The sequence below is a fragment of the Mustela nivalis genome, assembly GCF_964662115.1.
Source record: "Mustela nivalis genome assembly, chromosome: 1".
NCBI lineage: Eukaryota > Metazoa > Chordata > Mammalia > Carnivora > Mustelidae > Mustela > Mustela nivalis.
Window position 1 is genome coordinate 214,685,669 of NC_139020.1, and position 22,165 is coordinate 214,707,833.

General features: G+C 65.6%; 1 protein-coding gene across 5 annotated transcripts; it reads right to left on the bottom strand.

Annotated features, from left to right (window-relative positions):
* Positions 1-86: 86 nt before the first annotated feature.
* Positions 87-21,888, bottom strand: APC2 (APC regulator of WNT signaling pathway 2). Of its 5 annotated transcripts, none has more exons than XM_082737108.1 (15): positions 21,785-21,888; positions 15,549-15,707; positions 15,302-15,392; positions 14,988-15,168; positions 13,346-13,454; positions 13,127-13,240; positions 12,562-12,639; positions 12,326-12,424; positions 11,396-11,771; positions 10,895-10,990; positions 8,228-8,367; positions 7,678-7,755; positions 7,372-7,488; positions 6,697-6,911; positions 87-5,736 (listed from the first exon to the last, which is right to left on the bottom strand). In XM_082737108.1, exons 1-15 carry the CDS (start codon positions 21,836-21,838, stop codon positions 780-782), a joined length of 6,864 nt encoding a protein of 2,287 aa, XP_082593234.1. In that variant the 5' UTR covers positions 21,839-21,888; the 3' UTR covers positions 87-779. The 5 variants fall into 5 exon arrangements, with proteins under 5 accessions (XP_082593234.1, XP_082593233.1, XP_082593232.1 ...); XM_082737107.1 differs by having other exon boundaries at positions 13,127-13,243; XM_082737106.1 differs by lacking the exon at positions 21,785-21,888 and adding an exon at positions 18,313-18,632.
* Between the last annotated feature and the right edge of the window lie 277 nt (positions 21,889-22,165).

Genomic DNA, 22,165 nt, shown 5'->3' on the forward strand with positions numbered 1-22,165 from the left:
TGGGTCTCCTTCCCGCTGCTCCGTGCCCACCTCCAGGGGCCCCCCTTCCCCCAACCAGGGTTCTGTCGAAGCCAGAGGCAGCTCCCGCCTCTGCTGTCCGCACACCAGCCTCTCCCTGTCCCAGGCTGCTCCACACACCACCCCTGGGGCCCTCCTGCCTCCCTCGCGGCAAGGTCTAGGACGGGGCAGGGACTTTGAGTTGGGCTCAGCCGCTCCCTGCCCCCACACTCCCCAGCTGGGGCTGAGAAGGCAAACTCACCCGCAGAGCCATCATTAACCAATTACCGGGCCTCCCCAAATTACAGGCTGCGCCCCAGTGCAGGCTGGGACAGATGCCGAGGCCCCCAGCTGGCAGGCCCTTGCTTGATGGGCCACCCTCGCCAGCCCTGCCCCCCACCCGGGGCGGACTCTGTCACCTCCCTGAGGCTCCTGACGCGGTCTTGCTGAGGCTGGGCCCAGCAGGGAGTGGGGGCTGGAGCGGGGCTGCTGAGGGCAGCCCAAGCTGGGAGGGCGTCCCCGTGTGGAGGCCGGCCTGGGGCCAGACCGCCTCACCGTGCTCCCTCCAGGCTGTGACGAGAGAGCACGCCGGCAGCCCGTTCCCTCCAGAGCCCCCGCAGCACGAAGCAAGCGTCTGTGCATGAGATGTGAGGCCAGTTCAGGCTGCAGTGGGGCTCCAAGGGCAGAGGCTTTGATGGGTAGATGGACCCTAGGACCACCCTCCAGACAGCCAGACCAGCCCTTGGTCAGGAGAGGATGTTCTAGAAGGCCGGCACTGGCCACTATTCCAGGAGGCTGGTAGGGGCAGCGGCGGGGGCTTTCTCTGTGGCCAAGTCAGTGGCGGCTGCCGCCATGGGGCTGGGCACATAGTTGAAGGGGGGGACACGGGCCGAGCGGCTGGGGGAGCCATGCCGGCTGGTGGGAAAGCCCCCTGCAGCCACCCCCAGGCCCTCGTGGACAAAGGGAGCAGAGGTGGGCGCTTTGGTGGGGCCAAGCCCGTCCACATCACTGCCGGTGAGTGTGCTGGGGCCGCAGACTGCAGCCTGGGGGGGTCCCCTGCTTTCCAGACTTGGAGACGTGCTGGAGTTGGTCTTGGTGGCGGCAAAGTCCTCCGTCTGGACCACGGCGTCGCTGGTCTTGCGCTGTGGGGGGCCGCTGGGGCCCTCCTCGGACGGGGCGCCCATCAGTGGCAGGGCAGTGGCAGGCAGCGTGCTCCGCAGGATGTGTGGGACGTCCTCGTCCCGGATGCGACGCCACGTGGTGCCTGGTGCCGCCACCCTCGGCAGCGGCCGGGCCTCTCCATCGCTGCTGCGGCGGGCAGCGTCCGCACCGGCCCCGGGGGCAGCCCCGTCGGGCCTGCGGGCCACGCTGATGTGCGGCAGGGAGGCGTACCGCTTGACCGCCTCGGGTGGGGCGGTGGGGGTGCGCACAGGCAGGCGGGACGGGCTCTCGGAGCTGGGGCGCCGGGCAGGCCGCTCGCTGGGACTGGGCCTGGCTGCCGGGGCTCGCTGGGGGACGGGAGCCTGCCTGGGGGCTGCCCGCAGCTCGTCGCAGCGCGAGGAGCAGAGGAAGACAGCGGGCAGCGCGGGTTGACTGCGGCGGGGTGAGCCGCCCTGCGAGGCGGGGCGCGCAGCCTCTGGGGTGGACAGTTCCAAACGGCGGCGGCGCAGCAGGCCGGGGGACTCCTTGATAAAGGTCAGCTGCCGCCGGAAACCTGAGCGGTCCGACGACTCGCTGCCACTGGAGCGGGCAGAGGCCACGCGAACGAGGCCCAGGCGGCCCCCTCGGGCGCCAGGGCTTCCCTCCGCTGCCGCCCGACCCCGGGGACCCGGCTCCGGGGCTGCCCTGGCCGGGGCTGGCGGCCCCCGCCTGGCTGGCCTCTGCATGAAGGGGATCCGCACAGGTGACTTCTGCGTCTTGTGCTGCTTAGACAGCAGGGCCCGCGTGGGTGTTTGGGGCACCAGAGCTGCCCCGGGGCCGGGGAGGGGCCCTGCTGCCTGGGTGCCTGTGGGCAGCCTCCTGGTAGGGGCCTGGGAGGCCGGAGAGGCTGGGGAGGACCCCGAGGAGGGGGCCTTGGCCAGGCGGGCGGGCGGTGTGGCACTCCTCTGGGGAGGGCTCAGTGCCGCCAGCTCTGAGCTCTTGCCAGGCCGGTGCAGGCTTCGAGACCGCTGCTGCCCAGGGCTGGGGGTCTTGGCGGGGGCTCCTGGCTGCGCAGGACTCGGGGGTCCCATCTTCCTCGGTGCCACATGGGTGCCAGGGTGGCCTTTGGGTTGGGCCCGGGGGGCCGGGCTGGGCACATAGATCACAGTCCTTCCCCGGAGCACGGCCGGCACCCTGCCCGTGGTCTTCTGAGCCCCTCGCAGCTTCTCGGGGCCGCTGGTGCTGTGCTGGGCCAGGGCTGAGTCCCGTTTCTCCGGCCTCGCAGTGCTGCCCACCGGGCCCCCCGCCTGCAGCCGCCGTCCCTTCCTGTGCAGGGAGGGTTGCAGGGTGGAGCTCCCCGACAGCCCCGACCCGGACAGGATCGAGTCAGACCCAGACGAGGCCTCGTGGGTGGCCGCCGCCGCCGCCGCCTGGTGCAGCCACGTGACGATGGAGTTGGCGCCCTCCTGGATCGCGCGCCACTCGACGCTGTCAAGGTCTGAGGCATGGTCAGAACTGGCCGCCTCGTCCCCGCGCTCCCGGGGCCCCTCTGCAGGCTGCTTGTCTGGCTGGGCGGCTTGGGGCTTGCGGCGCCGAGAGCCCGACGCTTGGAACCGGCGCCTGGGCACTGCAGAGTTGGCACCGCGCCGGAGCGGTCCTGTCTGCACCCGCGGGCTCGGGGAGCCATGACGACCCCCTGCAGTGCCCAGCCCCTTGTTGGCAGCCGGCTTGAGAGCCTGGGGCTGGCCTGCGGGGTGCTCGGGGGGATCGGGCTCACTCAGGGAGCTGGCGGAGGAGCTCAGGGAGTAGCACGGCGGCGTCTCATCGGCAATGAGGCTGGGCTGGGTACGGGCAGCTTGCGTGGCCTTGGGCGTAGCCTTGGGTGCAGCCTGCACCTCCTTCCTGCCAGCCGGGCGCTCTCTCTTTACTGCCCGAGGAATGGCGGATGCCCGCCGCGGGGGCACCACCGCCTCGGAGGGCTCCTCGTCTGAGTCGTAGAAGCAGTACACAGCTTCCTCGGTGGGCGTTGTGAGGCACAGAGACTGCAGCGCCCCGTCCCCGCGGCCTGGGCTGGGGCGGAAGACATCCTGGTCCTTGCAGGCGCTCGAGGGCTGGCGGAGGGGAAGCTCCAGCCCCTCCCTGCTCCTGCCCACGCCCCGGGCCTGCTCCGGGCTCCGGCCTGCACCCCATGCCCTGTGCCTGTGCCCCGTGGCCTGCCTGGCCGGGGCCTCACGACCCGCAGGCTTCTGCCTGTCGGAGCGTCCGCTGGGCGGGTCCCTGGGAGGTCCCTGTAGTGTCTCGTCACTGAGCGAGGTGGCACTAGAGAAGGTGACGGGCGTGCCGTCAGCGGAGTCGGCGCAGGAGTTGTCCCCCCGGGCGGGGGCCGGCACCAGCATGTAGACGGGCACGGGCAGTGCGCGGCGACCAGGCACCAGCGCCGAGGCCACCTTGCGGAGCCGGGCGGGGACCGCCGCCCCCAGGCACTCGCGCAGCAGCTCCAGCTCCTGGTCAGTGGCTGCCGGGCCCTCGAGACAGCCACCAGCCTCGTCCCGCCGGCGGTGCCCTGCAAAGTGCAGGCCGGGGCCGCCGCCGCCACCGCCGCTGCCGCCACGCTCGGGGCAGGCTGGGGGCAGCAGCCGCAGCTCCACGTCCTTCTGCACATAGTGTTCGTGCAGGGCCAGCGCACTGAGGCTGGAGGCGCAGGAGAAGTTCTCGTCCGGCTTCTCCACGGTGAAGCGCACGCTGCCCGCGTCCAGCTCAGACGGAAGCCGGCAGCGCTCGCGGCGGTCGGCGATGTCCAGGAAGCGCTTCACATAGCTCTCCCACTGCAGGCTGAACTGGGTGCTCTCCCGCTCGCCGGGGGGCGCGGGGGCCAGCGGGGGCGTCTTGCTGCGGCTGGGAGGCATGGTCTGCCCGGGGCTGTCGGGCAGCTCGCTGGGGCTGACTGTGCCGCTGCCCAGCCCGCTGCACGGGTCACTGGGCACGGAGCTGGCGATGGACGGGCTCTCGAAGCTGCTCAGGGAGCTCACCGAACTGCAGCGGCTGAGCACCAGTGGCGTCTCCTGCACGCAGTTCTCCGAGGAGCTGGACGGGGTGGTGTCCTCCACTCCCAGGCCCCGGCCCCGCTGCGGAGCCGGGATGGCCACGGGCAGGGAGGCAGCCCCGGGGCCGAGCCAGGCCCCGTCCAGGTCAGCCTTGCTGGGTCCAGCCTCCTCCAGCCCTTCCAGGGATGAGTCACTGTCCAGGTCCCCGGCCTCACTGGGGCCTGGGCGGCCAGCCGAGGACAGTGAGGACAGGGAGCTGCAGCGCGACAGGCACAGTGGCACGGTCTCTGCCACCAGCTTCTCCGGCACCTTGCTCAGGCCGTCCATGGGCAACCAGGCCTGCTTCCGGGCTCCGGGGGCCAGGGACCCCATGCCTGCCCTGGGGTTGCCCTCGAAGAGCGGTACGTGCTGGTAGGTGGGCGACAGCTTGATGGTGCGTACACAGGCATCAGCGGCAGAGCCGTCCCGGGATGCCGGCTCCTGGCTGCCTGGCAGGTGGAGGTCTAGCCGGCTGGGCCGCACCTGGCTGTTCGGGGACCGCTCGCGGTGCTCGGCCAGCACGGCCAGTGGGCAGGACCGTGTGTGCTCGCGGGGACAGCGCCCATCACCGGTGCTGCCGCTGTTGAGACTGTCATTGGAGAGACTGGCGTGGGCAGCCTTGAGCCGCAGCAGCGGGTGGGCACGACTGCCAGCCTCTGGCCGCCTGCCCTCCGGCCGCCGGCAAGGAGAGCAGGACTGGGCCCGGCCTTCACGCGGTGCTTCCTGTCCAGGGTCCCCAGAGCTGAGGCTGAAGCTGTCGTCTGACGAGGTGTGCAGGGCGGAGATGTCCTCCACCAGCCTGTCGATGCGTGCCACCGCCAGTGCCAGCTTAGCCTTGGCCCTGGCCGCCACGGCCACCTCCCCGCTGGCCTCCTTCTCTGCCTCTGGGCCACTGCGGCGGGCTGGTGGGGCCCGGGCCAGCGCCTGCCCCTGCAGGAAGGGGCTCCCCAGGAAAAGCGACAGCACCGCGGGGCTGGCAGGCTCCGCAGTGGCAGCTGCAGCGGCCAGGGAGGGCGCCTCATCGTCGTCGAAGCAGCCCGAGTCCGAGGCGTAGTCCCGGGCCAGCCCGTCCAGGTGCCGCAGGGGCGGCAGGGGCTTCTTGGAGGCTGCGTAGGCCTCCGCCTCCGGCAGGCCCTGCTTCTCCAGGTGGTCGAGCGCCTGCGCCAGGTGCCGCGTGTCCAGCTCGGCCTCCAGCGCCCGCTGCTTCCGCACGTACAGGCTGGGAGCGCATGCGCCGGGGGAGACGGCCGTGGCGGTGGTCTGGTACTTGGCGGGGCGGTGGGCCAGCAGGTTGCGCAGGGCGGCGGCGCTGCCCATGGCGATCATCTTGTGCTTGGAGTGCACCAGGTTGCGCAGCATGCCCACGGCCCCCAGGTCCCACAGGAGCTCTTGGTCACGCGGGCTGCGGGCGGACAGGTTCCAGAGCGTGCCGCAGGCGTTGCTCACGATGGTCAGGCTGTGCGACGTCAGGTGCTGCAGCAGCGTCTGCAGGCAGTTGTGGTCCCGCAGCACCTGCCTGCGGGCGGGGCGGGGCGGGGCGGGGCGGGGCGGGGCCAGGGCAGCGTCAAGCCCGCGTGGCCACGCCCCCGCTGCGCCCCACCCATCGCTGGGCTCCACCCACGGCTTGCCCCGCCCCTCCCCCGTGCTGGGACTAACCTCCCCTCGCCCCGCCCCTTCCCCCCAGACCCGGTCCCTCGCCCCGCTGCGCCCCACTCCGCCCTGCCCTGCCCGGATGGGACAGCAGTGGGGGAGCCAGTCTTAGCAAAGTAAGAGTAAGGTAACTGAATTTCAGAAAACGTACTAAATGTTTAATAAAATGTATATATTAGGGGCGCCTGGGGGGCTCAGTGGGTTAAAGCCTCTGCCTTCGGCTCAGGTCATGGTCTCAGGGTCCTGGGATCGAGTCCCGCATCGGGCTCTCTGCTCAGCGGGCAGCCTGCTTCCCCCCACTCCCGCCTGCCTCTCTGCCTGCTTGTGATCTTTGTCAAATGAGTAAATAAAATCTTAAAAAAAAAAATCTTTAGCACAAGTATAGCCTATGCCATATTTGGGATATACTTACACTAAACATAAATATTACATATTTTTCTACGTCAAAAACATTAGTGATTATTGTCTCATAAATAATACTTTATTTTGATAAGGGATGAATATTTAATAGTATTTATAAAATTTTCAGTAAAGAACAAGTATTTGTTAATGTTTAGAAAGTAATACGTATTTTTATTTAAATTAGCTTAAAATTTAGTATAAGTATATTCCACACAAGATTTGAGATATACTTACACTAAAAAATGTGGTCCCTAGGGACCAGTTGGGACCGTCCATTCTCAGCACAGAACAAGGCTTGTCCTTGGTTCCCAGCCAAGTGGGCTCTGCCATCCCCAAGCCAAACTGCACGGGGGCGACCCCCTTCTCCCAGTGTAGGGCCCCGCGCCCTCCACCCCCGGTGGCCATGGGCTGGGAGGGGGCCGACCTGTAGTCCTCCCGGGTGGCGATGAGGCTGGACACGTTGCGCAGGATGCCACCGCCGCTCTCGATGATAGCCAGGGAGTTGCTCTGGCACTTGTGGGTCAGTGTGCTCACCAGGAAGCCCAGGGCACCGTCCACCTGGCAGATGGCCGCCTTGTTCTCCGTGCTGTGTGCCGACAGGTTCCACAGGGCACTGAGCACGCTCTTCAGGGTGGACTCCTGGACACAGATCAGGTAAGGTGGGGGTTGGTGTGGGGGCAGGGAGGGAGCAGGGACCAGGCCAGCCCCGCCCACTCGGCTGTTCCTGTCAAGGTGTGGACAGAAGGCCGGGAGGAAAGGCACCCAGGTCTGTTTACCCGTACAAGCAACAGTGAAAGGATCTGGAGTTACAGGGTTGGAAGCCCCAGGTGTGACCAGCTGCTTTCCAGTGCACTATTTGGCTTGATTTCCTCTGGAGATGGGGAACTCACCCCCTCTCCCAGGTCTCCCTGCGCTGTGGCTGGCACTGAACAACCCTGGCCGGTCCCTCTTCCTGAGGCCTGGGGTGAGGTCTCCCTGTCCCCAGCCCCCCACTCCAGCTGGTGCCCACCTTGGAGGCTCGAAGAACACACTGCATCAGGGCAGTCATGCTGGGGTGAGGTTTCCCTGTCCCCAGCCCCCCACTCCAGCTGGTGCCCACCTTGGAGGCTCGAAGAACACACTGCATCAGGGCAGTCATGCTGCCGACCTCCCTCAGCACCTTCTTGCTGTTGATGTCAGCCCGCCAGGACAGGTTGCGCAGGATGCTGGACACCACCTGGGCCGGGGCAGAGAAGGGACAATGTGGACCTAAGGCCACCCGAGCCTCCACCCCTGTGCCAGGCGGAGCTGAGCAGAGACTGGAGGGGATGCCCAATACCCAAGGGAGAGGGAGCCTGGCCAGCAGAAGGGCCGCAGGCAGTGGGACACCCCGCAGGGCGCTCCTGGGGCCACACTGCCCAGGTACCTGGTGGAGCTCCTCGCTCTCAGAAGCCAGCTGGGCCACGATGGCCTCCATGCAGCCCCGGCGGGCACACAGCGTGGCCTGTTGGTGTGAAGAGGGAAATCACGCCATGCCGGGCAGGGCAGGGGGCATGAAGTCGACCCACCTCCGTCTTCAGGTTCCCTCCTCTGCTCACTGAGCACCTACCGTGTGCTAGAACTTGAGCCCAGCCCCCGTCCTCACTGCCGCGTGCCGCAGGGGAGGGGCGGCACTTACCCAGTTGATCCAATGAGGAAACTGAGGCCCAGGCCAGCATGGACACCCGCCCCCTAGTCCAGAGGTCCCATTCTCAGCAGAGCTGGCCCCAGAGCAGCCAGCAGCATGGTGGCCTGGCTGATCGCATGCAGACATCAGCCTTCTCGGCCCCACCAGCCCTCTCTGGGCCTCAGTCTACCCGCCTGCAAACTGGGGACAACTGTCTCCATCTCTGAGGGCTGTTTCGAAGCTGTGGTGAGGTTGAGGGCTCTGACCTGGAGAGCGCTGACCCTGCCCAGCCTCCGGCTGCCCCACGCACCTTGTTGGCGACGTCGCCAAAGGTGAGGTTGGTGAGGGTCATGCCGGCGTAGCGGCGAAGGGCAAGGTTGAGCGGGTCTCGCGTCATCTTGTGCATCTCGTAGTCAACCTGCAGCAAGTCTGCCACGGCCTGCAGCCCACCTGCAGGGGCGGGAGCGGGGCGTGGTGCGCCTGCGGGGTGCCCGCCCATAGCCGGACTCCCCAAACCACCCCCTGCCTCCTTCCCGGCCTCGGACGCCCTCTGCTCCCTCCCTCCCCACACCTGCCCCGCTCAGGTCCCCCTCCCCAGCCCCCAGGGCTACTCCCCAGCCTCTGGGTCTTTGCAGGCTGTTCCCTTTGCCTGCAGTGCTCTTCCCTGCTGTTTGCCCAGGTGACTGGCTCTGCTCCCAGCTCCAGTCACTTTCCCAGGGAAGCCCCCCATCATCCCCCACGAGAATTCTCTCCAGACCACGAGCCACGGAGGGCAGGCTATGGGTGGCCCGTGCTCAGGAGGTACTATGGGGAAACGAATCAGGGGATAGGGTCCGTAGGGAGCAAGGGAAAGCAGCAGCAGCGCAAGCATGAGAAGCCCCATCTCCGTCTCCCTGTGGCAGAGATGATGGGGGCAAATGCCAGTGTCCCGGGGGCAGGAAGTGAACGGTGCGCATCTAAAAACCTCCAGCGAGGGGCATCTGGGGGGCTCAGTGGGTTGAGCCTCTGCCTTCGGCTCAGGTCATGATCTCAGGGTCCTGGGATCGAGCCCCGCATCGGGCTCTCTGCCCAGCGGGGAGCCTGCTTCCACCTCTCTCTGTGTCTGCCTCTATCTGCTTGTGATCTGTCAAATAAATAAAATCTTTAAAAAAAAAAAAAAGCATAGTGCTGGCCACGTAATAAGTGGTAAGTCACTGTTATAAAAACCTCCAACGCAAGCCTGCGACCTGTTCACAGTGGCCAAGAGGGGGACACAACCCAAATGTCCATCAGCGGACGTGGACGGATGGGTGGACACAGTGTGTCTGTCCACAACGCAGCATTCCTCAGCTACAGAAAGGCGGGATGCTCTGACACCTGCTATCTCATGGGCAGACCCCAAAAATGTTCTGCTCGAGGGTATTTATATCAAATAAGCCGGACCCAGAAGGACCCTCAGGACCCCACTCCCAGGAGGGCCCCAGAGGAGTCCCAGCCACACAGAGAGGAGAGGGTGGGAGCCGGGGCTGGGGCAGGGGTGGGGAGTCCGTGCTTCACGGGGACAGGGTCTCTGTGTGGAGAGATGGAAAGTTCTGGAGATGGAGGGCGGGGGTGTGAGTGCTTCCCGCCACGCAGCTGTGTGCTCAGAGAAGGTTCCGACAGCGGATCTTACGTGTATTCTACCACAAGTTGATTTTCTAAGCAGGCTCCAGGCCCGACGTGGGACCGGAACTCACAACACTCAAACAACGGTCACTGCCTCTACCGACTGAGCCGGCCAGGCACCTCTAACAACTTTAATATGTGATTATAAGTGATTTCGGGGGACGCTTCCAAGGCCCTTCATCCTCCCGAAGGCGGAAACCCACAGGAAGGGCGCAGACAAGAACAGGCAGCAAGTGCTGTGACCTCAGCTGCCGGGCCAGGGGCTCCTGGCAGACGCCGGAGGCATGCGAGTGTTTTGCCCTTAGGACCCCTGTATCCTCTGAACGTTTGTGAGGTTTGTGACCCCAAAAAGATTCTGTGCCTGTGGGCGACAGCGGTGCATACGCTCCTGCTGAAAATGAGAATGAAGCCTCTTAGCCCTTGGAATGTGCAGCCCAGCGGCCCTCAGAGGGAAGCGCCGGCAGAAGACAGGGTGGGACAGGAAATCATATCTTTGTGTCCTTATCACAACAACTGTGACCTTGGGGACCTCACAGGAGGGCGTCAGGAACCCCCAGGGGTCCTGGGCCACACTCAGAACCAGTTCCGTAGGACAGTCTCCATGTTCCTAGTCCAAGGGCTCAAGGTCAGAGGGCATGCGGAGCCAACAGAAGTTCTCTGTGCTGGCCTCGTGCCGGTGGGTGGGAAGCACGGCCGGGGCCCGCTGGCCTCCTGTGTTTAGACTACGTTCTGGGGCACACGCGTGCACGTGTCTTGTGCACGGGGCGGACTGGACCACCTCCTCTGCCCCCTACCACAGGGGACTGCAGAGGGAGGCTAAGACACCTGCCTGCGGCCGACGCCTACCTGTTGGGCACACAAGGCTTCCAGATTTGGGGTTTTCTCTGGGTTGCCTGCTTCCTTGTTTTCCTGTGTCTTCCTTTGTAAATCCAGCATATGGGGGGAGCCCTCCCCCAGGGCTGGGCACATGCCTCCCACGCAGCCAACCCGCACGGGGTCTACCCGTTTGCGCGTTTTGAGCCCCTGCTAGGCGAGAAGCGGCATCTCCGGACAGTGAAATTGAGCATACACGGGTATGATGTTTGAGCTTTGCTATTTGTTTTTCCCGGGTTTCGAGGATTCGTATATGGAAAGAGACATAACACCTGTAATGCTCACAAACCTAGGATTTCACAAGGTCGACCCCCACCGCCACCCGCCAGGCTCCCTGAGCAGAGACGCTTCCCTGTTCTCTGAGCCCCAGCATCCTGGTGGCTACCAAGCCAGCCCCAGCCAGGATGAGGCCCAGCGGCACCCCCAGAGCCAGTCCTGGAAGAAGCCAGGGGGCACTCACCCAGCTCGTTCATGGCCCGGCGGTACTCCTCATCAAAGGACAGCTTCATCACGGCACAGGTGGCCTGGCAGATCTGAGGCTCAATGGGGACAGGGACTGCGGGACAGGGGCCGGGTCAGAGCCACCTGCTGCCAGTAAGTCCCTGCCCTTCCCTGCCTTCTCCACCCCACAGGCCTGCAGGGACCCCGAAGGCCTGCAGGGACCCCAGAGCTTTTCAAACCGCTGTTCGTGGGCGCATGGGGGGCCCCCCAGAGCCTGTCTAAAGGCAAGTCACAGGGTGCTGCCCACGCCGCTGCATCGCAAAGGCCCATGAGGTAGTGCCTGGTGCTAAGGACCTTTTGGCAGTGTTTTTGCCATATATTAAGTTTGCAAAGACCTGCAAACACTAGGGGTCCCAGACTGCACCCTGCTTGCAAAGGTTAAGGCTCTAGCCGGAGTCCGCGGGAGACCTGGACGGCTCCCGGCTTACCACCCCCCACACCGGAGCTCCTACACGCTCACCGCTGCCCTTGCCGGCTCCGTCGGCGCCGTCCCTGCCCTGAAGCCAGTCCCAGCAGGTCTCGCAGTAGGCCCGGATCTGCTCCAACACATGCAGGACGCGCATCTCCTTGCGCGCCAGGCCCTGGTCCGGTTGCGAGAAGACTATGTTGTGCAGCGCCGCGTTGGCGCGCATGCGTGCATCCTTGGCTCCCGGCGCCCCGGGGCTCCCGTTGCCCGCCTCGGTGCCGTGCAGGATCTGCAGCAGCAGCGGCAGACACCCCGAGCGGCGCATCGCCACGCAGCTCTCCGGCGAGCTGGACATCGCCAGCAGGGTGCGGGCTGTGTCCTCCTGGTCCCGTGTCGCCAGCATGGACAGCAACCAGAAGACCACCTCCACCTGGAAGGGCAGAGGATGAAGTCAAGGCGGGGAACGCTGCCCAGCTCACCGGGCCCCAGCCAGGGCTAGCCGCGGCCCTCCAGTGCGCCGCCCAAACACAGCCCGGGAGAATCGCTGGCTCACCCTGACCTCCCCTGCTCTGCATCCTCCTGGGGGCCAGTGCACAGACGTGGGGAGGGGATGGGAGGCGTCAGCCAGCACCAAGTACCCCCAGTTCTGGAGGCCCAAGAGTCCACCCTGTGGTCCCTCACTGGGTACTCCCGTGGGTGACCTCCTACGTCTGAGACTAGGTTGAACCGGCCCCAGGACAGCTATCCCTCACCCACCTTCCCAACCCCAGAGCACATGCTGGCCTTGCCAGCCTCACCGCAACCCCCCATCCAGGTGGCCCTTCCACACCTGAGGACACTTTATGGAGACAGAGGAGAGAGAATCCCCCACGTCTGACAGCGACGCGGGACCCACCTACCATGTACCTCAACCCAGCAGGCCGCCCTCACCCCTCGCAGCTCGGGCCAGCCGCCGGGCCCCCCACGAACCTGGATACCCCTCACCTTGCTGTTGCCCGGCTGAGGGACACCGTCGTCAGGGTGCGTGGGGACCTCAGTCTCCGGGTCCTCCTCTACCGGCACTGACTTCACCGCCAGCAGGGCCTGTGCGGAGAACACCGGGCCTGGGGGTTCGGTTGGGGAGCACCCCACAAAGTGCCCAGACTGCGGATGCCGGCTACAGCCCCATGACGATGTGGGTGGGGGCTGCGGGCCCGTTCCTGCTCCACCCCTCCCGGTACCTGGGCCTCGGTCTGCGGCACGCGGTCCTGGGCTGACAGCAGCTCCTGATCGATCTGCTCCAGGCGCGAAGCGCGGATCTGAGCGCAGAGAAAGGCGCTCGCCAGGGCTGGCCCCGCCCCGGCGCTGGCCCCGCCCCGGATCTGGCCCCGCCCCCTCCCGGCTAGGACCCCACCTGCGGCCCGAGCCGCACTTCGACGTCCCACTCCGCCCACTCCCTGGCCCCGCCCCTGGCTCGGATCCCACCTGCTCCTCTACCTGGCCCCACCCGCCCTGAGCCCCGCCCCGTTGCCTGACTCTGCGGCACAGCCCGGCCCCACCCGCGGCCCAACCCCAACCCGAACGGACTCCACCCACTCCCTGATCGGGTCGCGTCCACGCACCGGGGACCGGGGCCTGCCACGTTCGGTTCCGCCCACCGCCCGCCCCCTGCCCCCGCTGTTCTCGGACTCCGCCCCCCCGGGCCGGCTCGGCCCTCATTCCCCCTCCGGCCCCACCCACAAAGGGCTACGGCCCCGCCCCCGAGCCAGGCCCCGCCCCCCGCGGTCCGCTCCGGTCCCGCCTCACCTGCGCGCGCTGCACCATCTCGTCCGACGTGCCGAAGCGCTCCTCCATCAGCGAGCGGATGTGCTGGGCCTCGAACTCCAGCTGCTGCCGGATCAGGTCCATCTGCATCGAGAACTGCTGGGAGGGGCGGGCGGTCGCGGTGAGGGCGCGCCCCGGCCCGCCCCCGCGCGCCCGCCCCCGCGCGCCCGCCCCCGAGCGCCCGCCCCCGCGGTCGCTCACCGTCTCCACGTGCGGGAGCTCGTCCAGGCGCTTGGACAGGCCCTGAAGCTGCGAGTAGTACCAGAGCTTCTCCTTCTCCTCCTTCTCGATCTCGTTCAACAGGAAGCACCTGAGGGGGCAGTCGGTGGGCGCGGGCTGTGGACGGGGGGCCACCGAGGCCGCGGCGCGGGCCCTGCTCCCTGGAAGCCTTGCTTCCCGGCAGGGCACCAGCCTTGGTGCTCGCGGGGCTGGGTGGGACGGGGCGTTCACGCAAAGGAGAGAGGTGACTCCTTGGTAAGGTCTGGTCCCCGGAGACATGCTCCGAGGGGGCTGCTGTGCCCCTGACGCTTCTCCCGCACCAGCTAGTCTCCCTGTAGCCTGCGAAGACCACGTCAGGCTCGGGTTGATCCAGGCCCAACAGCCTCCCTCGGAACAGCGCTGTGGGCACGCCCTTCTGTTCCCATTGTACAGAGCTCAATGTTTAGGCTCTTTTCTTTTCTTTAAATGAAAACTTATTGCCTGGGGTGCCTGGTGGGCTCAGTGGGTTAAAGCCTCTGCCTTCGGCTTGGGTCATGATCTCAGGGTCCTGGGGTCAAGCCCCGAATCGAATCGGGCTCTCTGCTCAGCGGGAAGCCTGCTTCCTCCTCTCTCTCTGCCTGCTTGTGATCTCTGTCTGCCAAATAAATAAATAAATAATCTTAAAAAGGGGCGCCTGGGTGGCTCAGTGGGTTAAGCCTCTGCCTTTGGCTCGGGTCATGATCTTAGGGTCCTGGGATGGAGCCGCACATGGGGCGCTCTGCTCAGCGGGGAGCCTGCTTCCCACCCCCCACCCCCACCTCCGGCCTGCCTCTCTGCCTACTTGTGATCTCTGTCAAATAAATAAAGAAAATCTTTTAAAAAAAATCTTTTAAAAATGCTTACTAACTTTATTTTACTTTATTATTTTTTAGAAGATTTTATTTATTTATTTGGCAGAGATCACAAGTAGGCGGAGAGGCAGGGAGAGAGAGGGGGGGGAAGCAGGCTCTCCGCTGAGCAGAGAGCTGGATGCAGAGCTCTATCCCAAGACCCTGAGACCATGATCTGAGCTGAGCGCAACGGTTTTAACTTGCTGAGCCCCCCAAGCGCCTCAAAAACTTATTGACTTCAAATAATTTGGCCTATGTTCCATCTAATTACAGAGCAGAAGTCTGAGGCTGGGAGGAGTTAGGAGACTAGCTTGAGGTCCCAGAGCACGGCATGGACATGACTCCAAGCCACTCCTGAACTGCCCCGTCGGACCCCACACAACCCAGCTGAGCCGAGCTGGGCGCCCCGACGCTGCTTTCCTCTGCTGGCCATGGGCCCGGGTTTCCTGGGCCACAGCCCCTCTCTCCACAAAGGCTGCCTTGAGCCCTTCTGGCTCCAGTCCTGACCCTGGCAGTGGACACAGCCCTGTCCTTGGGGAGGCCTGCATGCTGGGGACCCCTGAGGACATCTCCCAGGAGCCCTCCTCTTTGTCCTCCAGAGATCCTGGGACGGAGAAAGGGGGAAGACCAGCCACAGCTAGCAGGGTCCACTCAAAAGGGGGGTGGGGCACTTGCCGGTGGGCCAATCAGGGGTCAGGGATCGCTGGGGCGGAGCTGGCTGGGGGTGGGGCTTCCCACCACGTGCTGTCTCTCACCGTTCCCGGTCCAGCTCCTCCAGCAGCCGGACAGTAGCCCTGCTCAGCTCCCCAAAACTGTCCTTAGAGGGTCCAGAGCCATGGACGGGACTTTCTTCGGGGGTCCGCGCCGCGGGCTCGGGACTTAGGGCTGGGGGTTGGAACTTGAGGTTGTACAGGCTGGTGATGTCCATCTGCAGGGCTGTATGGACACGGAAGAGAGGGAGAAGTCAGTGCCCCTTCCTGCCCCTCCTCCTCCTCCTCCTCCCAGCTCCCTCTGGAGGAAGGCTGCAGATTGCCCCAGTGTGCAGAGGGGCCCCCCGCAGCACCCTCACCTTTCAGCTGCTCCAGCACGTCCGTCTGCCCCAAGGACACCAGCACTCCGGCCTCCTGCTCCAGCTTGCCCTGTAAGTGCTTCAGGACCTCCTACGGCGGGGGTGGGAGAGCGCCAGCAGCGTAAGCCGGATGTCCTGGGCTCCCCTGAGCCACCCCCACCACAAGATGCCCCAGCCTGGCCTGCCAGACTCTTGGTCCAGCACCCTGGTGTTTGTGCCTCCAACCTCTGCCCAGCCCCACCCGCACCTTCATGCCGGACGTCTCTGTCTCTAGCTTGGACAGGTGGCTGGAATTGTCTCGCAGCTCCTGCCTCAGATGACTGTTCTCGGCCTTCAAGGCCTCCACCTGCCGCACCAGCTGCTCGTAGGGTGCCACGGAGCTCGCCATCTTCAGCTCCTGGAGTGCCTGGGGCCACAGGTCAGACAAGGTTCACCCAAGGTCTAGGGACGGGTGGCCCCTGACCGAAGTCCTAGCCCTCCCATCCATTCCGGGGGGTGAGTCCCCACAGGACTGCCTGGTGTGGACCGCTGCAGGGCTGGCCCCAAGGCCATGCAGCATGGCCAGCGGAGCAACAGACCGCGACAGATGTGCGCAGAGCCATGGGATGGACGTCGAGACACACAACCCAAATGAGCAGCTGACCAGCAGACACCGGCGCCTGGCCGGCCTCACTGCTGGGCTCCCAGACACACCTGCTGATGGCCACGGGCCTCCTCCACAGAGAGCAGCCGCCCAGAGGTGAGGGGAAGAGACCACCGGCTGGCCCAGCCGAGGGGCGAGAACAAGGCTGTGTCCGCCAAGAAAAAGCAGCGCGAAGAGCGACGGCCAGGCCGATGTGGCGACCCCCTCAACTGGACAGACCCAAGCCCATCGCAGTCACCCTGGGGGTCTAAAATCTGGATGCCCCGCCGCCCAGACCCCTTCACCAACAGCTGGAGCCCCAGCAGCTGCCTGCCCAGCCTGACTGCCCTCTGGTCAGCCCCCCGGCGGCCCCGGCGGCCCCATGCCCCGTCTCCTGGGCTCTGCCACTGCCGTCCACTTCTTTGTGTGTGGCGGCCCTTTCTCACTGTGGCCCAGCCCCCTTCCTCTGTCCAGCTGGCTGGCGGCCCCTCCTCCCTTGGCTAGGCCCTCCCCGAGCTGTCCCCCCTCCTCCCCACCCCGCCCCTTCCCTCTTTGTTCCCTTCCCATCAGCACTCGCCCCCTCCCTCCGCCTTTGTCTGAGGCGCACCAATGGCAGCCAGGCCTCTTCCCCACCTCCTTCCTGGGAGCCCTCTCCCCAGACCAGCCCGCCTTCCCCTTGCCCACAGGGAGGCTCTTACCCTCGCGCCCTCACCCCCCCCCCACACCTGCATTCATTCACTCAAGGCCCTTGTCCCTCTGCTCCTACCCACAGAACCCTCCCCACCCCACCCACCCCGGGGGGTCACCAAGGGCATGCTGGGCCTGTCGTAAAGATGCGAGATGAGGTCAGACCATCCGAACCCACCGGGAAGACCTACTGTGTGCCTGACCGTGTCTTCCGAGTTCCCGGTCACAGTCCTGAGCCTCAGGGACCACCAACAGGCTGTACTCAGAGGAAGAAAGTGAGGCCAGGGAGACAGACAAAGCACGACTGGAACCCAGTCCTGGAAGGACTCAGGAGTCCAGGTGGTGCGCTCTGGCCTCAGTTTGCCCATCTGAGCCATGGGAACGCAGTATGCTTGGCCCATCCTGCAGGCTGATGAGAGGGTCAGGCATGCCAGTGGTCATGGAGCAAACCAGAGATCACAGGGCAGCCGGGGGCCAGGCAGGGAAGGCCAGCTGCCTGGGGACCACAGCCTTCATCTCCCACCCCAATAGTGGTCCCAACCGAGGCTCCGTCGGGGGTCGCAGAGCTGGGACCTAGGCCTGGGGTTGCGGCAAATTCCCTGGGCTGGAGTTGTGTCCTGGCTGAGGCTCCCAGGCCCTGCCCCACCAGAAGGAAGCACTAAGCCAGGCGCGACACCGCCTGCACATCCCTCCACTCCCTCGACCAACCTAGGCCCCCTCCCTGAGCCCCACCCAGGGTAGCCTCCCAGCTCCCGTTTCCCTCAGGGGTGTCTGCGTGGATGTTCCAGGCCGAGCCTGGGATACCTTCACTCCCCGGCATCCTCATCAGCCTGAGCTTGGCAGCAGGGCCCCCACCAGACCCCCGCTTTTCCAGCCTGAGTCCCCAACTCCACACTCCCACCAGCCCCTCAAGCTTTGCCCAGTTGGACCCTCTCGCCCAACTCCCCATAGCCCTGCCACCAGGGCAGCCTCGCTGGCCTCCCACAGTCCACTCCTCACGCACAGCCAGAAGGAAGCCCTGAGAGTCACTGGTTGGAGTCCTTCCCTCTCTCCAGTACTTCCCATGGCTCCCCAGTGCCCTTGAGATAAGACCTGACTCCTCCACATCCCCTGGTGTGGCACAGCCGTGCTCTTCCACCAGGCCTCTGCGTGTGCGGTTTTCCACCTGGAGCACCTTTCCCAAACCCTGCCATCCCTCAAGGTGCAACTTCCTCCAGGAAGCCCTCCTGCCTGCCGCTCAGCTCCAGGTTGCGCCAGGGGACTCCCAGGAACCTCCTTGGGAGATCTCCACTGCAGAAGGGAAAGCACCAGTAGCAGGGGGCTGGTCTACTTGAGCAGGGAGGGGTGGCACAGATGTGGCCCAAAGAGGCCCTTCTCTTCCCTTCAATCCATGCCCCACTTCACAGAATGGGAAACTGATGTCCAGAGAGGTGGGGCACGATCCCCAAGCACACACAGACCTGCCTGCAGACTGTGGGAGGTCCGAGCGGTGAACCCCGTGAGTGGGTGTGTGCGTGGGGATAGCAGCAGCGGCGCGGGCGTCCACCTTCCCGCGGCTCAGTTTCCCTTCTGGCTCCACCCTGCAGAAGCCGAGGCTCCGGAGAGTGTGCCCAGAGCTGAAGCAGAGACAAGGGGACAGAGACCCCCAGCAGAGGCGGAGGACGCGCCCCCCGCCCTCCACCCAGGGAAGCGCGCCGCTTACTTTATCTCGCTCGGGCTGGGCTGGCGGGGGCGCCGCGGGGCGTGGGTTCCGGGTCTCCGGGGTCTTGGCGGCGCAGGCAGAGGGTTCCGGGGCGGACAAAGCCCGGTCCCGGCCTGCCCAGGCGGCGCCGCCGCTCCTGGGGCTGGGCGAGACCACCGCGAGCGGGGGAGGATGCGGGATGCGGGATGCGGCCGCCGCGGCCAATCGCGGCGCGGGAAGAAGGCCTGGTGCCATGGCAACAGCCAATGGCGGCCCCAGGGCGGGGACCAGCGGCGGCAGCGGGACGTCGCGCCTCCGGGCGGGTTCAGGGACTGCGTGTGCAAAGGGGGGTGAACCCCCTCCAAGGGAAGGGGGCGCCCCGTGGTCTAGGGCTCCGTATCCCCCACACGTTCCGGAGTAAAGCGGCCTTAAGAACCTCCTGCGGCTGGATCCGGAGAATTTGGAAGTGAAACACCCAGTCCTGGATGTTACATCAGAATGGGGGGGGGGGCAGGAGCCAGGTCAGCCCCTCCCCACGGACCCAGCCAGGCCTTGTGCCCATGGGTGAGAGCAGGGCAGGGCCAAGGACCCAGGCTGGACCCCCCAGCCCCTGCCAGCAGGGAGGGCCGTGACTGGCATGAGGGACTGAGCATGGGGGATGGGCGGGCTGAGAAGCACCTGCGACCCTGGCATTTCTGTCTCCCTGGCAGAACTCCTCCGCGGGCATCGGCCATGACTCCTGTCCTCCCGCATGTCGCTCGGTCTCTTGCAATCTCTGTCTCCCTGTGTCTCTGTCTCTCGTCACACTTCTATTTCACCCTCACAGAAGAGGAGGAAGAGGGAGGGGCCTGGGGACCCCCCGCGTCCTCAGTTCCTCCCTGGGTCCCCAGAACCACTTGAGGGTTTAAAACCCAGAGCCAGGGGCGCCTGGGTGGCTCAGTGGGTTAAAGCCTCTGCCTTCAGCTCAGGTCATGATCCCAGGGTTCTGGGATCAAGCCCCGCATCGGGCTCTCTGCTCAGCAGGGAGCCCGCTTCCTCCTCTCTCTCTGCCTGCCTCTCTGCCTACTTGTGATTTCTGTCTGTCAAATAAATGAATAAAATCTTTAAAAAAAATAAAAAATAAATAAAACCCAGAGCCAGGATCTCGCAGCTGTGGCCAGTCCTTCCTGCCTCAGACACACGCATGCACGAGGACAAAGGGGGCTCTGGGCCAGGAGACAGGGTTTAGGGGGGCTGCCTCTGTCTTTCCTGGCTGGGACGCCGGGGCAAATCGTTTGCCCCGAGAACCTGATTCCCCCTGGGTAAAATGGGGGAGGCAGCTGCAGCCTCAGTTAGGGCTGGCACAGCGAACGACGGGACAACAGGGAGCCAAGGGCAAGGGGGCCACACTGTTTTCTGTTGGGTTTGCTGCAGGAGGCCCCTCGTGTCCGTCCTGGGCTGGCAATGCTGGGGGCCCTGAGCGGACCCTCGAGAGCCAGACACAGCAGTCCGCAGCCCGTGGGGCTTGAGGACAGGGTGCAGTGGGCAAGGGGGCTCTTTCTGGAAGCTGGGAAGGCTGCCCAGAGAAGGGGACATGGTGCTTGGCCTCTTCAGGATGAAGAGCTGGCCATGGAAGCAAGGAGGGGAACAGCGTTCCGGGCTAAAGGAACAGCGTGTGCAGTTTCCGGAGCTGGGATCAGTGCCCTCTCAGGGCATGTGGGTTTAGGCCTGGGTCAGGTCCTTATGATGGGTTTAGAGCAGGGGCAGTCCCCGGGAAGGGTCATGGGCTGAACTGGCTGCAGAGCAGGACAGAGGGGCTGGGGAAAGGACAGGGCTCAGGGCCACAGCATTAGCTCTACCTTGATTCCCGGCCATGACCTTGGGCCTCTCTCTCTCTGACCTCGGGTTTCTTGTTTTGTTGACTAGGAGGTGGGTTGGAGAACCCTTGCCCGCACAGAACTAGGTCTCACCTCCCCCACCCAGTCTCAGAGGTCACTGGCCCCCAGGCCCCTCTCAGCCAAAAATCTTAGAGTGGCCTAAAGGCCAGCCATGTCCGCATACATATGAGGACACTGAGGCTTAAGCCAGGGAGTGCCCTGCTGGAGTTCACTCATGAACCTCAGCAGCCCTGGGTCCTGGAGGGCTGAGGGCACCTGGGACTGAGGTCCCCCCAGGTGCCCTTGTCCCCAAGCCTCTGGAACATTGTATCTCTGAAGCCCCTGCTCCTCCTCCTCGAGAATCCCTGACCCTGTAAATTCTTGAGCCACAGACTCAGGCATCATGGAGATTAGAGAACCATAGAACCTTGGGAAATACAGCACCCCAGGACCCCAGTCCCAGCCTTGGGGGAATGAAAGAGACCTCCCCCCAATGTACAGCACCCAGGCCTAGTGTGGAGACCCTTCCCGGGGACCCTCCTGGGACCCTCTGCGCTCCCCACTGCTGCTGTGGAACCACGGGGCTCGCTCAGCCCCACCCTCACCCAGAGACCGCTCCCTCCCCTCCACCGCCGTCCCAGCATCCGGCCCCCATACAACAGGGTCACTCAGTGTCTGAGTCTTCTGATCCTGACCTCAGCGCCAATTCCCACTTGATGCCCCGCCCTCTTTCACTGATCCTCCGCGGTGCCAGGGACAGAAGGGTGGGTAGGACCCGGGGTGCCCCCCCCCCCCGCCACTCAGCTGGGGTAGGGCTGAAGGAAGCAGGAAGGCACCAGGTCTGTCATGCGACCAGTTGGGAGCCCAGCCGGGTGATGGAGCAGGGCCCTGACGGGTGAGGAAGGACGGGCACCGGAGATGGGGGAGTGGTGAGGCCGCGCCCCTGAAACCCGATCGGGGCGGGTCGCCTGCCAGGGCTCTGGGGCTCAGTTTCCCCCGGCGGGGAGGAGGCGAGCGAGCGTCCCGTCAGCACCGCGGACAGCTCCCCCGTCGGCGTCCGGGCCGGGTCCTCTCCCGACGCCTCTGCCCCACGCTCTGCGCCCCCGCCCTGCCGAGGCCGTGACCTTGGGCTCCCCGCTGCGCCCCCAGCCTCAGTTTCCTCTTCAGTTGGGGATGTTAGAGCCGCAGGGTTCCGGACGATTACAGGCCCGCAAAACGCTTGGGCCTCGGTGGGATACATTTTAGGAACGTCAGCCTCGGCGAAAGGCGGAGTAGGCCCTCAGCCGGGAGCCCAGAGGGGAAACCGAGGCTGGAAAAGGTGCAGGGCGTGGCCCGGCCTCTACCCTCCTGTATGGGACGGACCCTCGGCAGGGCGGTCCCCCGTCGCGGTCCCGCCGCCCCAGGTGCTCTCTGTGCCCGCGCAGTGGAGAGGGATCCTGGGGGTCTCCTTCCGAGACCGGGAGCTGGGCAAGGCGAGGCCGCGCTTGCGCAGACCCGGGGTGGGGTGGGGGTTCGCTGCGACGCGGGGGGAGGGGTTCGCAGCCCGAGGCAGTTTCCCTGGCAACGGTCTCCGCGGCGACGGCGCGAGACCCCAGACCCGTCAAGCGTCGTGCGCGTGGAGCGCCCCCACGCCCTACCTGGTCCCCGAAGAAGGCCGAGTGTAGCAGGCTCAGCAGCCCCCAGAGCCCCATGGAGCCGCGGCCGCCCCGGACCAGCCCGCGCCCCGCCCTCGGCCGCTCGGGTTGGGGCGGGGGGGAGGCACCGCCGAGACTCCCTGCGCCTGCGCGGAGGGACGCGAAGAGCGCTCGCTCGCTCGGCGGGGTTGGGGGCGGGGACTCCTGGGGAGGGGGGCGACCCACGAGCGGGTCCGCGGGACTTCGCAGGAGCCGGGGGAGGGAGCCTCGCGGGACTGAGGACTCGGGAGCAGAAGGTGGGAACCCGGAGAGGGGTAGGTCGGAGGAAGAGCGGGCTGGGAACCCGGAGCGCGAGCGGTGCGAAGGAGAGTGGCGCTTTCGGAA